Genomic DNA, 12,522 nt, shown 5'->3' on the forward strand with positions numbered 1-12,522 from the left:
ACTTGCGGGCAAGCACAGGTAAGAGGCTTCTAAAAGACGGTGAAGAAACAAAGAAGCACTTCTTAACTCAGCTTGAGGGATCAAAACAAAACTGTAAGGACATCCTGAGGACACCAGTGTGAGAGTTTTGGCAGGGCAGAAGAAGAAAGGGAAGATTTTTGTGGGGCATAGTGTGTGCAAAAGTGTTCAGGCACAATGCAAATTGTGTAAGAAAAGGGCACCGCTCTGGACAGCAGGGCTTCTAAGGCTGGAGCTCAGCGCTGAGTCCACAGCAGCGCAGAGACCACAACATCCGATGCGTCACCCTCTCCCTTCGGCACCGTGCCGCTGTGGCTCCACAACAGCACTGCTGGCCACAGCCTAACTGTGAGAATAGCTTCACGCCCATCGCAACCTCTCACCACCAGCTCTCATCTGCAGGACCCTATGCAACTTTTCCATGTATTATACTGGAATTTTACCACCCTCCCGATGAGGAATTATGGACTAATAACCCTCCAGTAATTACCACATAACCTGAAATCTAAGCCAGAAACAACCATGTGTTCATTCTGCGACTCCAAAATGTGTAAAGGTGTCAACTCCATTGACAACTGCCAACCAACAGTTACTGTGACCTCCAAAAGCCCTGGCCAGGTGATTCCTTTGTGCCCTGCATCTTAAAAGGTTACCAAGAAATGTAAATTGCCTACCCTGCACCGTGAAGAAATTTCACCAAATGATCTTAGAAAGACAGTATGAAAGAAATCCAGACTCTTCAAGGCTCCAGTTAGCTCACCACAGTGGCCTCTTCCACAAATGCAGGCTCAGACCTGCTCCCTCCGCCCCCCCAGAGTAAGCTGCAAGAAAATAGCCACCAGCTAAGGATGTCCTAGATGGAGGAAAACCTTAGCTGTCAATCCCCTTGAGAAGTTCAGCACATGGACAGCTTGAGTGGGCAGCTGGCCACTGCTCAGACTTGGCTCGGCGGGTGCTAGGAGGCTTCACTGTCTGGGGGCTGACCAGCCCATGTCACTGAAAGGTCCCTCGCCCGTGGCTGACCTAGGAGGAGGGCCGCAGGGCGTGCAGAGGTCAGAATCGGTGTCCGATTCCCCTTCTGCAATGTAGGGTCTGATTTTGGCCACGGCTGCATAGCAACCGTTGTTAAGGATGTCCAAATTCTCTTTGGACTGGGAAATGCTAAAGCCACTGAAAGAGCGCTCCAGTTCCTCGTGGTCTACTGAGGGGATGGAGATTGATGTGTCGCTGTCTCTCATGGCACTCTCGTGGTGTTTGGTTGTAATGTCTTCATTCCTCAAATACTCTACACTTGCCCTGTTCCCACCACTGTACGCTGACAAGGAGCGCTCATGTGAAGGCGGAGGTGGGATTCGAACCAGCGAGCCGGGGTCTCCGACGGGCGAGGAGCCGTGACTCTGTCGCTGGTAGGCCTGCTGCTGGCACGATGTTGAAGGCGGGCATGTGTTAGTCGGGGCTGGTGGAGCAGAGAAGTTCTTCTGACCCATGGAGCTGGTGGACCTGATGATCTTGATGATGCAGCCATTCTTATCGATGTGCTCCCTGCTGTCTTCAGGGCTGTGGTAGGGAGGTGCTGGGTCTGGTTCTTTGGACCCAAAATAGGCCTCTGTCTCTGTTGGTGGGATACCCATCCTCTGCATGTAAATGTTCACCAGGAAATCCAGCTTCTTCTCCATCGACTGAACCTGCAAAACATCACAGTTGCAGTTACAGGTTTCTGGTTGAAGCAAGTTGACATCCTGTGTACAAACGACTTCCAACCCCATCTAGGTATAAACAGGGGTCTGGGAGACCTCTGCCCACACTGATCTTTACCAAACTGGGATTTTAGTAAATATTTAATTGTCCTACTCTGAAGCTAACTTTAATTCTCCATCTGTTTGTAGCGTTTTCCTTCGGCTTCTCTGATATCTGAGACATGCATTGAATTCCAGGAAAGCTGGAGGACAACCACATCCTTCTGGTGCTTTTCAGCTCCTCATGGTCTTTGGTGCTTGTCTGGGCTCAGATGGTCATGGGGATTTCTCAGCCTTATATTCTGGGAGAAATTTCACCTGCTACAGTAGTCAGGCTCACAGACGTGTGAAACACATCTTGGTTAAGGGTATGGTGTCCAAAAGAACACAGATGGAAATGGAACCAAAGCTCTGTTTTTCAAAAATAATTTAGACTCCAGGTAGGCTCACAAAACAAGGAAGTCTGTAAGAGACAGATTCCAAAGTGCCTAAATCTGCTTTGTGACTAGTATTAAGCTTTCTACAACATCTAATGTTGTTCCATAATTTCCTTGGGTTTTTTCAAGATATTCTTAGCTTAGCTTTTTTTCTAAATGGCAGTATCGCATCAGGGGAAAAAAAGCCCAGCAAAGCAACACAGTACATACAATACCCTCTGACAAGAAATCCCTCCAGCCCCAATGTACCTGTTTTTCAACTTTTCCAAGCCTGCCCATCATGCTCGGGTCTTCGGGCAGCTCCCCCTCTGCCGGCCCTTTGGTCCGATCCTTGTCCGTCATTGAGGATCCTCTCCCAACGATCTGGTCAACTCTAGCGGGATCAGAAAATCCCCCCACCCCCGGAAAAGGACCTGGAGTCAGTCGGAGACAGCAGGCAAGGAGGACTCTGCTCGCTGCCCCTCCACGGGACAAAGCGACAGCCTCTCTCCCAACTATCACTCCAAATTACTAACAGACACGGAGTGGCACTGAAGTGTTAATTTAGATGCAAAATTCTGAGTGGTATTAGCAGAGTATTAAATGATCCACTTCTGTTTATACAGATAAAATCTGGCACATTATGCACAGTAAATTTACCCACTGCAAATAATTTCTTTAACTGGCTTTCTTCCAAATCAATTAACTTTTTGTTTGTACTGAGAAATTATTATTTTGGGGGAAGATCAAGATCAAGCCTAGCATATGTCTATGATATTCTTTTTCAGTCTCTGCAGCAGTTTCCTCTCCTCAATGCAAATGTAAATGTGTAATTCTCATGTCCAAGTAAATGAGACTCTTGCCCTAAGACTCAAACAAACAGATGTAATGCTAACCGTTTCAGTGGAATTACATCAGAGCTGAATTTGGTCATTAAGTACCAATTGTTACTAAACTGTTTTTTTTTTTTTCTTTTTTAACCACCTTTCAGGTGTATCATGAGAAATTTTCTATCAGCAGGACTCCAAGCCAGTAGCAGCAGAGGACACACACCTGTCAAATCAGTAGCTAAAGCTACTGGGCATGTTGCTTGGCACTGAGTTACACGTTACATTTGCAATTCCTAGTTCCTAGTCTAGGAATACTTGGGTTGATACACAGCTCCACCTACAGAGGAGGAAGGATGACACAACCAGACTAGAGGCTGGAAGTCAGTTTTATACGGGGCATCAAATCAAGATTTTCTGAAGAGTAAACATTGGAGCTTCTTCATCCCTCAAAAGTCAGGAGAGCAACTCAGTCTTGGATCATGTTCTTAATGGTAGCCCGATTTATAAGCTAATTCTAAGCCAGGCAAACTTTACTCTTGCATAATGCACCAAATGTAAGGGTGGCAGGGAAAGAAAGGGTTAATTAATCTGACTGGAACCAGGTTGAGGTATCTTGAGCGGAAAACTCAAAATGCTTCTTATGCAGTTCTGCCGTGTGGGCCATGGATCCATGCACCAGAAGGAGGAAAAGGAAGGAGCTGAACACAGACACACAAGGGAAAATGAACAAACAAAAACCAAGGAAAGGAATGAGACGTGAGGCTGTTTCCAACAAAACAGCCATCTACTTTCTTTACATTTAATGGGGCCTTAATATACACATTTGCTGCTGACATAAAGGGACAGGTATCAGTGGGTATAGACCAGTGTGGCTCCCTTGGCTTATATTAGAGTGACAGCAGTTTACACCACCAGAAGCTCTGGCTCAAAGAGATGGAGTGGATGAACATAGCACACCAAAGACAGAAAATACAAGCCAACTTTGGAGTTTATCTTTGATCCCAGAAGATACTTCATCTGGGCAGGGATGTGACAGAATACTGTTCTATTTAAAAAGTCATGTTCAATCCTTTGCTTAGCAATATAAGCGCAGGAGTACAAGGAGCACCAAGTGCTATAATTACAAGTGTGAAGAATATGCATGCCTTATTTCTCTCTTGTAATGGGAGAAGCATATTATTCACATGTACAGGAACTCCTCGTAAGGGATGCAATTACTGACGTGACATACATCACAAGAAATCCTACAACAATATTGTTACTATGTAAGCAAAGAGGTATTAAATAGGATACCTCGGGCTACCTGGGTTTGGAATCACAAGTCAAGGCGTAGTACAGTCACTGTATGAACTCCTCTCCTGTATGTACAAGCAAGTAGACTAGTAAAACAAAGAGCATGCATTTAAAGAGGTCCAAAGTCTTATCACTACTGGGTATTTGGGAAGGCTGAGAAAAAACAGAGGGTTCTCTGTCCTCCTATCACATCTAGCACAGTTCTAATACTGAAACGTGTCCACTAATGAGAATGAAATGTCCTTTAACAGTTGTTGAGTACAGAAGGGAGGCAGGACAGACTGTAACAGAGAATGCAAATCCGAATGTAGACATGCTGTGGTTTACCATAATAGTAGAGATACTCTTTTGCAACCCTATTTCTTGCAGAAGTTGAAGAAGAACTTCTACTCTCTTCCGTGTCCTTAAGAGAAGAGTTATGCAGCAAGTGGGCCTCACAAGACCCACATGAAGCACAGCAGACTTGGAGGCACTTCACAGATTGAGTGATCACTGGTATTTTATATAAAGTGCTGACTTCTTCTGTCACCTTCAGGCTGATCATGACTTGCCTGTATACCTACTGTGATATAACTGGGCTAAAAGCCCTTTACTGAACTCACCCTTAAAGCATTCAGAAGCCCTTGCCCCTGTGCCATTGATACTAGAGCCTTTCAGTCTTTGCAGGTGCAATCCTGCTTGACAGGACCATTCACTTCATCTCTATGCTTTAAGCCAATCCTGACTGCTAAAGTGGTCACTTCCTGCAGCTAAGAAACCTCGGGGGCATGGTCTAAACCAAGCACAGTGCAGTAGAAAGCTGCAGGACACTGACCTCAGTGTACAGAGGGGCAAATGAAGGTGAACTGAGCACTTCTCTTGGTTCCTGGCCCACTTCATGCGCAAGGCTGATGGAGAAACTGGTTCGAGGTCTCCTTTCTCTTTGCTTCCCAAAGTAGAAGCTAAAAACCAGGGGAGAATATTCCTACCTTCAGCAAAATATGGAGATTTCATTTGTGCCTTCTCTGATAAAACAGGAGATGAGAGGAATTTGCCTGTGCTAGCCTAACCCATCTGTGCCTACCTAGGCACCATGAGGACATAGCCATCAGCAAAGAGCAAGAGATCCTTTTAGCCACTAGAAAAGAGTTCAAGGTTTTGTGTAAATTGGGCAGCAAAGCTCAAAGGATGGATATAGAATATAGTCAACCTTTGCAAGCAGTGGTGGAAAGTGTATGTTCCTACTGCGTGACAAGGGACCACAAATCTTCCCAAAGATGCCAAATCCCACTTATGCACCATATTTTGTGGGGAGCCTTCTGCCTTCCCAATTCCTATCTTGGCTGTGTCAAATACACATACGTGTAGGGAAGAATTCAGTGGAGGCTTTGGAGGAATCGTCTCCCTACTCTTCCCTCTGTGGCAGAAGAAAATTCAAAGATTTCTAACGATGCATGACAAACTGTACCATCTGGTGCCTTTGACAGGCTCTGCCGCGCCCTTAGTTTGGGAGGGAGAGAGAAGAGGGTTGTTCTTTGATGTGGACTTTGAGATCTTTCCTTCTTTCTAATGATACAAAAAATAAAAATAAATCTTGCATCAGCCACAGTGCAGGTTTTCTCATGCTTCATTACGCTTCATGCTAACAGTACATGCAAAGAGGTGTAGTATATCACCCTTGGGCCAGAAGCAGACATCAAAAGGTCAAACGGCTCAAATGAGATAAAAATGAAGTGTTTGGGAATATATATTCAATTCTTTTCTGTTTTCTTTTTCTTTTATATTTTTTTACACAATCCAAGCATTGAAGCCAAACCCCCTTCATCCAGGTCACATGACTGGCTACTTACCTTCTTATTTGACAATAAAGTTTGCTCTAGACATGTTTTGATCAATATCTAATGTCTAAATATTACAGCTGAGGTTGCATCTGTTTCAAAATAGGTCTGTGTTAAATCAGCTGGACAGGAGAATTTATTCCAGCTTCTCTGTGCATACAGCATGGAGCAAACACCTCCGACCAAATTACGGCCGTGAACAGACATCAGCATCCTGCTGCCTTCACTGCGAGTTATCCACATAAACCTTTCGCTTGACCTGGGCCCCTGGTGCAGCCCACTGGGCTGAGATAGCTCACAGGGCATCACTCGGTTTTTTTCTCTTCCCTCACTGGATGTTTTGTCCTGATTTGGGCAGCATTTGGCTAAACAATTTGGCAATTGAAAAGGCAGAGGTTGGTGTGGCGCCTGGGTACCACGTGGCATGAAAAGGACCCGGCCATCTGCAGCGTGCTGGGGCCTTTCCTGCAGCCTTCTGTGCTCTGCTCCTTTTTGCAGCCTCTCAACTGCAGCTCAGTAAGGAAGATATTAGAATATTCATTAAAAAAAGGGAGAAATTATAAGGAAACTCCCTAATGTCCCAGGAGCCTAGTGGGCATGAAAAAACAAATTTTTGAACTGGCACTAAGTATTATAAACTGCAAAAACAGAAGAAAAAATAAAAGCATTAACATTAATCTGAAACTGTAAGAGAATTGGAGTTGGTAGAATAAATACTCCTTTTTGAGGCTATATGGGTGTCCTTCCTAGCATCCATCAATCACCAATTCAGTGTGTGAGGTGCAAGGTTTCATATGGAAATTGCACCTCTAATGAAGACTTGCTGCACACCTGACTTTCTATGTAGATATAACAAAATCCATCTGAATGCATATTTTTATAGTAATATCAAAATGTTGCTACAAATAAGAAATTTATTTCATTTTAAAGACTAGTTTTGGGTCTCATTGTTTGGAGGGAGGAGAAATGCATTCTCCTCAATTTCTCAAAGCATTTTTAATGTTTTAAAAAGCATCTTTTAATTTTCCACCAAAAGCTTGGTGCTTCTGGAAAATTCACTCTCTCTTTTTCTCTCTCTCTCTCTATATATTTAATCTTTGAGCTAGCTGAGTGGCAAAAAGTAAGCTTTCAATATTCTTTTTACTCACATTCCTTTGGCGAAGATTACTCAGAGCTGCTTAAATGAAAATAAAAGATTTGTCATGTATTAGCTTTTAGCGAGGACAAGTATATTTAGAAAAAAATATCTGAGGCTAAGATTGCTGCATTTAAAAACCACCTGTTATTTGTGCATGAAAGATGACTGTCTGTCAAATATTTGCACCTGCCTCTGGGCCCTGGGGGTTTTGAGACAAGGTGAAAACGTAGCTTGTAGCCTGCCACGGCCCCCCTGACCAGCCTCACCAGGGAATGCCCTCAAACAGGCTCCTCAGAGTCAAGTCAGGGGCACAGATTTACCCAGGGTGAGGACTTAATAAAGGCAATGAGAAAAAAAATCTCGCTTATTGATTGAGGGCTGGGTTTGACTCCTGCTTTTCTTTTTGCATGCAAAATCAGGATTCTCTGAACATTAAATACATGGTTGTAATGTTTTTAACACAATCTTTTCTCTATGGTCAGCAGAGTTGAATCAGCAAGAAAAACAGACCATGACATTTATTAGGTTTGAAACACTTCATTGCCCACTGAAATAAACTCCTCTCCAAGTACAAAGAGCTGCAGAGGCTCCTTTGCTTGCACATGATGTGAAGTGTTTCATCTTTTAGAAAGTAGACAGTTCAGTTTATTTTGGCTTTGTGGGGAAATATTCCATCTCTCTACATTTGAGGACGATCTGATAAAATATGAGATTAGAAAAAGATGCGATTTTGCTATCAAACACCTAAAAGAAGACTGAAAAAATGCTACTGAAGAAATTGATGGTTATTGACTGTATGAATGTCTCCCTCCCCCTCCCCCCCCACCTTGGCTTGCCTAGTGTGAGAGCCCATTACTGAAAGTAAATCAGAGTATATCGAGTGTAGAAAGCCCTTCTGAGTCGTGATTTAGCAAGCCGCATTGCTAAGCGATCTATGCCGTCATATAATTGGCATGAAAGGGGTTTGACATTAAGCAAATGCAAAAACCAGAGAAAGCGGCATTTTGGTGAATCCTAACCTAGGCGAGTATTGGGGAGATTCTTTAGAAGAATACATGGGTCCTTTGGTTGGATACTTCTTATGCCGGGGAGTTGAAGGGGGCGGGGGACCCACAATCATATCTATCCTGGCAAAGTAAATAAGAAAAAAGACACCAGCAAAACGCATAATGAAGCAACATGTAGAGAAAAGTTGGTCAGAAAGTTGCAGAAAGAAACAACTGAAAAACAGAATGACAGAGAGAGAAAGAGAGAGAATTTGAAAATATATTCCGCTCGAAACAGAACGCACTCCTCTATCGCCTGGTTGCTGCTGAAAGATTCGGAGAGTGGGGAGCACAGACCTGTCACTACCCGTGACAAGGAGACTCCCCCCGACACGTAATAGGAAACATGCTTTACCCTCTGGAATATATTTGCATTTATGTAGCAGTATCCCATTGAAACAGTTGGATATAGAGCATATATTCTCTTTCAATCACAGTGATAGATAACACGTCCTCACTAGCGCAGAAAAGCAAGAGCCGTTGGAGTCAACGAGACAGGCCGCAGGATTTTGTAACTCAACGGGTGGAAGACATCCATAGATGGGAATGTGTCATGATGAGACTCAAGACAGGCACAGTACTGAAAAGAGCACGTTACACACAGACCACAGTGACAGAGGCATTCATGCTTAAAGAGGAAAGTGCATGTGAACATCTCAGAAACTGGCCCGAATACAGCTTTCATCCAACACACCCCTGGCTAAGGGAGGTCACAACCAGCCCCGTGGAGCGAGCTGGCAGGGAGAACACATTGCTTTGCTTGCTGAAAAAAAGGGAGAGCAACAGATGCTGCCCTCCTCTGCATTGTGCTATGACAACCTCCCCGCACCGTGCTACTGCCTTTCGGGCTACAGTCAAGCCAAGGCTGATGGATGCACCCCACGTTCACACTAGGGCTGGTCGATTGTGCCACAGCCGTCCCACGTGCACATCCTCTTGTCTAGAAGGTTGCCCTATTCCAGTTTTAGCACCCGACAGCCAACTAGGACATCTTGTGGTGCCCATTCAGCTGGGATGGTCAGTGCATCCAAAGCTGAGTGCTGGCTCTGCTTGTTTTCCCACCACTGATCTGCTCAACGGACACAGTTGTGGGGTTGGCAGGGATTTGGGGCCTGGTTCTCAAGGTGGGACATGGAGGACTGAGCGAGTTGTCAGATTAAAATAATTAGCTCAGCTCCTCTGCTGAGGGAATCACATTCATCTGTTCTTTCTAGGGAGAAATATTTTGGTGATCATCATGGAAATCAAAATTTAAAAGGCCCTTCTCAGTTCTCTCTCAGTTGTCCAGTCCTGAGACCCCTTTTTTCATGTCTTCTTCTATTAAAACTAACTCATCTGCCCTTACCATTTCAGCACACAGGCTGAAATCCAGCTCTCTTAAACCACAGCTACCTCAGTGGGTCCAGATGTGAAATTCCCTTCTGCACGTAAGCTTGTCAGGCCATGCTCCAGATGGGTTCCTCCTAAAACAGCTCAGAGGACCAAACCCCTACAGGAAATCCCTGCATCATCACTGCCACCTCTGCTCTTAGAGGAGCTTCAGAACACCAGGATATCAGACTTATTTTGTATCGTTCCCAGAAAGGTAGTAAATAAGCTATATTCCCCTTTGGACCATGACATTGAAGCTTGCTATCCCGCAGGGAGCAGCGTGTTGCAGCGCAGATACGCACCAGCCCACACCCTGTCCTACCTACGTGATGTACTGTAACAGCAGAAGCTGCTAAAGGAAGCCCTGTGGGAGGATGCGTTTCAAGCACTGTGCTTTGTGCAGGTACCAACACCGCGGGGAAGAGGGAGAAGAGCTTTCGGGAGCTCCCAGGGCAGTCCTGGAGCGGGCAGTAAGGCAGTTTTATTGGCGCGGTACCACTGCTTGCTCTATGTGTGCTCCCTGCCACCACCATCTCCACCAGTCCTAGGCACAAGCACCAATCTTTTCCTCCAGGCTTTCTCTTAAGAAGAAGAAAATAAGTTGCAGCTGCAAAGGAAAGTGTGTCTATCATGGCAATACCTCCACAATTAGCAAAAGCAGTGAAAAAGTGAAGCAAACAGAGGAGTCTCTTGCCTGGACTGAAGGTTTTTAATCCGGGAGAGCATGTCCAGGTGCCCAGCCGAATACTGTTCGATGACATCCATCACGTCATAGGGCCGAAGGCTCTCCTTAAACTTGCGCTTGGAGACGAGAAATCTCATAATGCTGCAGGGAGACAGAGAGGAAGAGGCAAAGCTAGTCTCCGAGCTGCTTCGCGACAGAAAAAACACCGCGGGGAGCTCCTCTGGAGGGAAAATGGAACAAATCCCGGCACTGCGGGTTTGGAGAGGATGCGGCAGCGGGCAGAGGAAACGGGGGGACCTGCAAGGGTCCCGCGGCGCGGGTCTGGCTGCGCGGGGAGGCTGCAGACGCCCCTCGGACCGCCAGCTGCACGAGCCACCCCGTTGCCCCGCTTCTGGCAACGTCAGCATTAAAGCTCGGAGCCAGCGGGAACGCTGATCGGGATGGATCGCTGCAGGGGATTATCCTGTTTCTCCACTTATTCCTTCCCTCAGCAAAAATTACTCTTTCTCACAGAATTTTCTAGGAAGGAGGGCAGCCCACCAGGGGAAAGACAGCCAGCAACGCGGAGATGGCAGCATTTTCCACCACTTTAAATTTCCTTTTTTTTGCCTTTCCCCTCCCCTACTCTCTATTTTTCCTGACCACCGCCCTCCTCTCCCGCTCTTACCACACTGCCCTGATGCTGACTTTCAGTCCCGGCGTCAAATCTTCCGTCACAAACTCACAGTTGCAGCTTTTGTTCTCATCGGGAATGTCTTCTCCGGGGAGGCTTGCTTCTGGGTTCGAGAGGGAGAGGAGTAAGAGCCCGGGCGTCACGACTTGCGCGGGAAGGAAGAGCGCGGCGCCGGCAGTGGGACGCGTTTGCTGAGCACCCCCGACGCCTTTCCCTGAGCCAGGCTAAGGTGACATCCTGCAGTGCTCTATCTGTCTCAAAGTGCTTCAGATGTCTGATCGCTCCTCTCCCCCATCCCTACACGCTTAAAATACTACCTGGGTGTTAGCAGTGATTTTTTTTTTCTCTTGTTTATACCCCTACCATCCTCAAAGCTGAAGGGCTGCAAGGGGAAAGTCCTACGCCAATGCCGCTGCTCACAGCTCTAGGTGGGATGGGAGAGGGTGGCTAGGGACCAGCGGTCCCACACGGCCACCCCAAGGTCTCACCTTCCGAATTCTGCCGCGACGCGGCGCCCTTGATGCGGAAGGCTTGGCGGGCTCGGCTGCGGTCCCCAAAGCTCCAGCTTTTGGGCACTTTGCTGGGGCTGTCCTCGATGCTCTGGTCAGCGCTGGGGGATCTCCGGATGCCCTGAGCCTGTGGAGAGCCTTTCCCTTTGGTGCCAGCACCGCGGGGACTGGAGAACACACGATCTTTCAAACTGACCTTCTGACTGTTCAGAGAAACACGGTGAAACAAAGACAAAAAGGAGACAGCAGGAGGAGTCATTCTGGAAACCACGCAGTCCTTCCCCACCAGCCATTAGAAACCAAGAGCGCTTCGAAGCAGCAGTGAGATATAGCTTGGCCGTTGGTACTTTTTTTTTTTTTTTTTTTTTTTTTTAATATTATTTTAAATCATTTTATTTGATTTTTGCTTTTTGACAAAGCGCTGTAGAAATGTGTCCACCACAATGAGTGAGATGGCAATGATCATTAAGAGAGAAGAAATAATGAGGACTTAAACAGAAGCCCCTTGTGGGATGCTAGGGCTGGCGGGACAGAATGACATCAAACGATGAGGTTATGATTCCTTAAATCACTGATCGGGGCCGATCAGGAGCCAGGAAGCTTTTCTTTCACAACTGCCTTCCAAAATCCTACAGCCAACAAGAAAACACTAATAAAAGCCTTCACCTGCAACTTTTAACGTTGCTTGGAAACAGCTCAGTTCTAGCGTTCAGACCCGTCCTGTCCCCTTCTTTATAGCCCGTCTTTCCTCCCTCCAAAAAATATAATCTGCCCTTTTTATATTTTTAGAAGAGTTTAATCTTTTTCTCATCACAAATCTTAAGTGAATACTTAAATATACAAGTCCTATATTTCCTCAAAAGATTCAATCTAAAAGGTAACTAACATTGATCTGCAGGTGTAGTATTGGTGTCATAAATATTTCCAGCAAAATTTTAAATACTTCAGAATATTGCATTTTGTTGTTGTTTCTCTGTTAGAATGCTAGTT

The 12,522-nt window shown here is 45.8% G+C and overlaps 1 protein-coding gene across 6 annotated transcripts in view; it reads right to left on the minus strand.

Annotated features, from left to right (window-relative positions):
• Positions 1-983: 983 nt before the first annotated feature.
• KCNQ2 (potassium voltage-gated channel subfamily Q member 2) overlaps positions 984-12,522 on the minus strand; it is a 70,381-nt gene continuing 58,842 nt past the window's right edge. For 3 of the 6 annotated variants that reach the window (XM_062589020.1, XM_062589018.1, XM_062589017.1), the window contains 5 exons: positions 11,512-11,735; positions 11,018-11,126; positions 10,360-10,491; positions 2,441-2,564; positions 984-1,703 (listed from right to left, as the gene is read on the minus strand). In XM_062589020.1, the coding sequence (XP_062445004.1) occupies positions 984-1,703; positions 2,441-2,564; positions 10,360-10,491; positions 11,018-11,126; positions 11,512-11,735 (1,309 nt within the window). Of the gene's footprint in view, positions 1,704-2,440; positions 2,565-8,267; positions 8,376-10,359; positions 10,492-11,017; positions 11,127-11,511; positions 11,736-12,522 lie in introns of all 6 variants that reach the window. The other 3 variants (XM_062589016.1, XM_062589015.1, XM_062589021.1) reach the window with 2 other exon arrangements.

Source organism: Rhea pennata, chromosome 16 (assembly GCF_028389875.1).
Source record: "Rhea pennata isolate bPtePen1 chromosome 16, bPtePen1.pri, whole genome shotgun sequence".
NCBI classification, from domain to species: domain Eukaryota; kingdom Metazoa; phylum Chordata; class Aves; order Rheiformes; family Rheidae; genus Rhea; species Rhea pennata.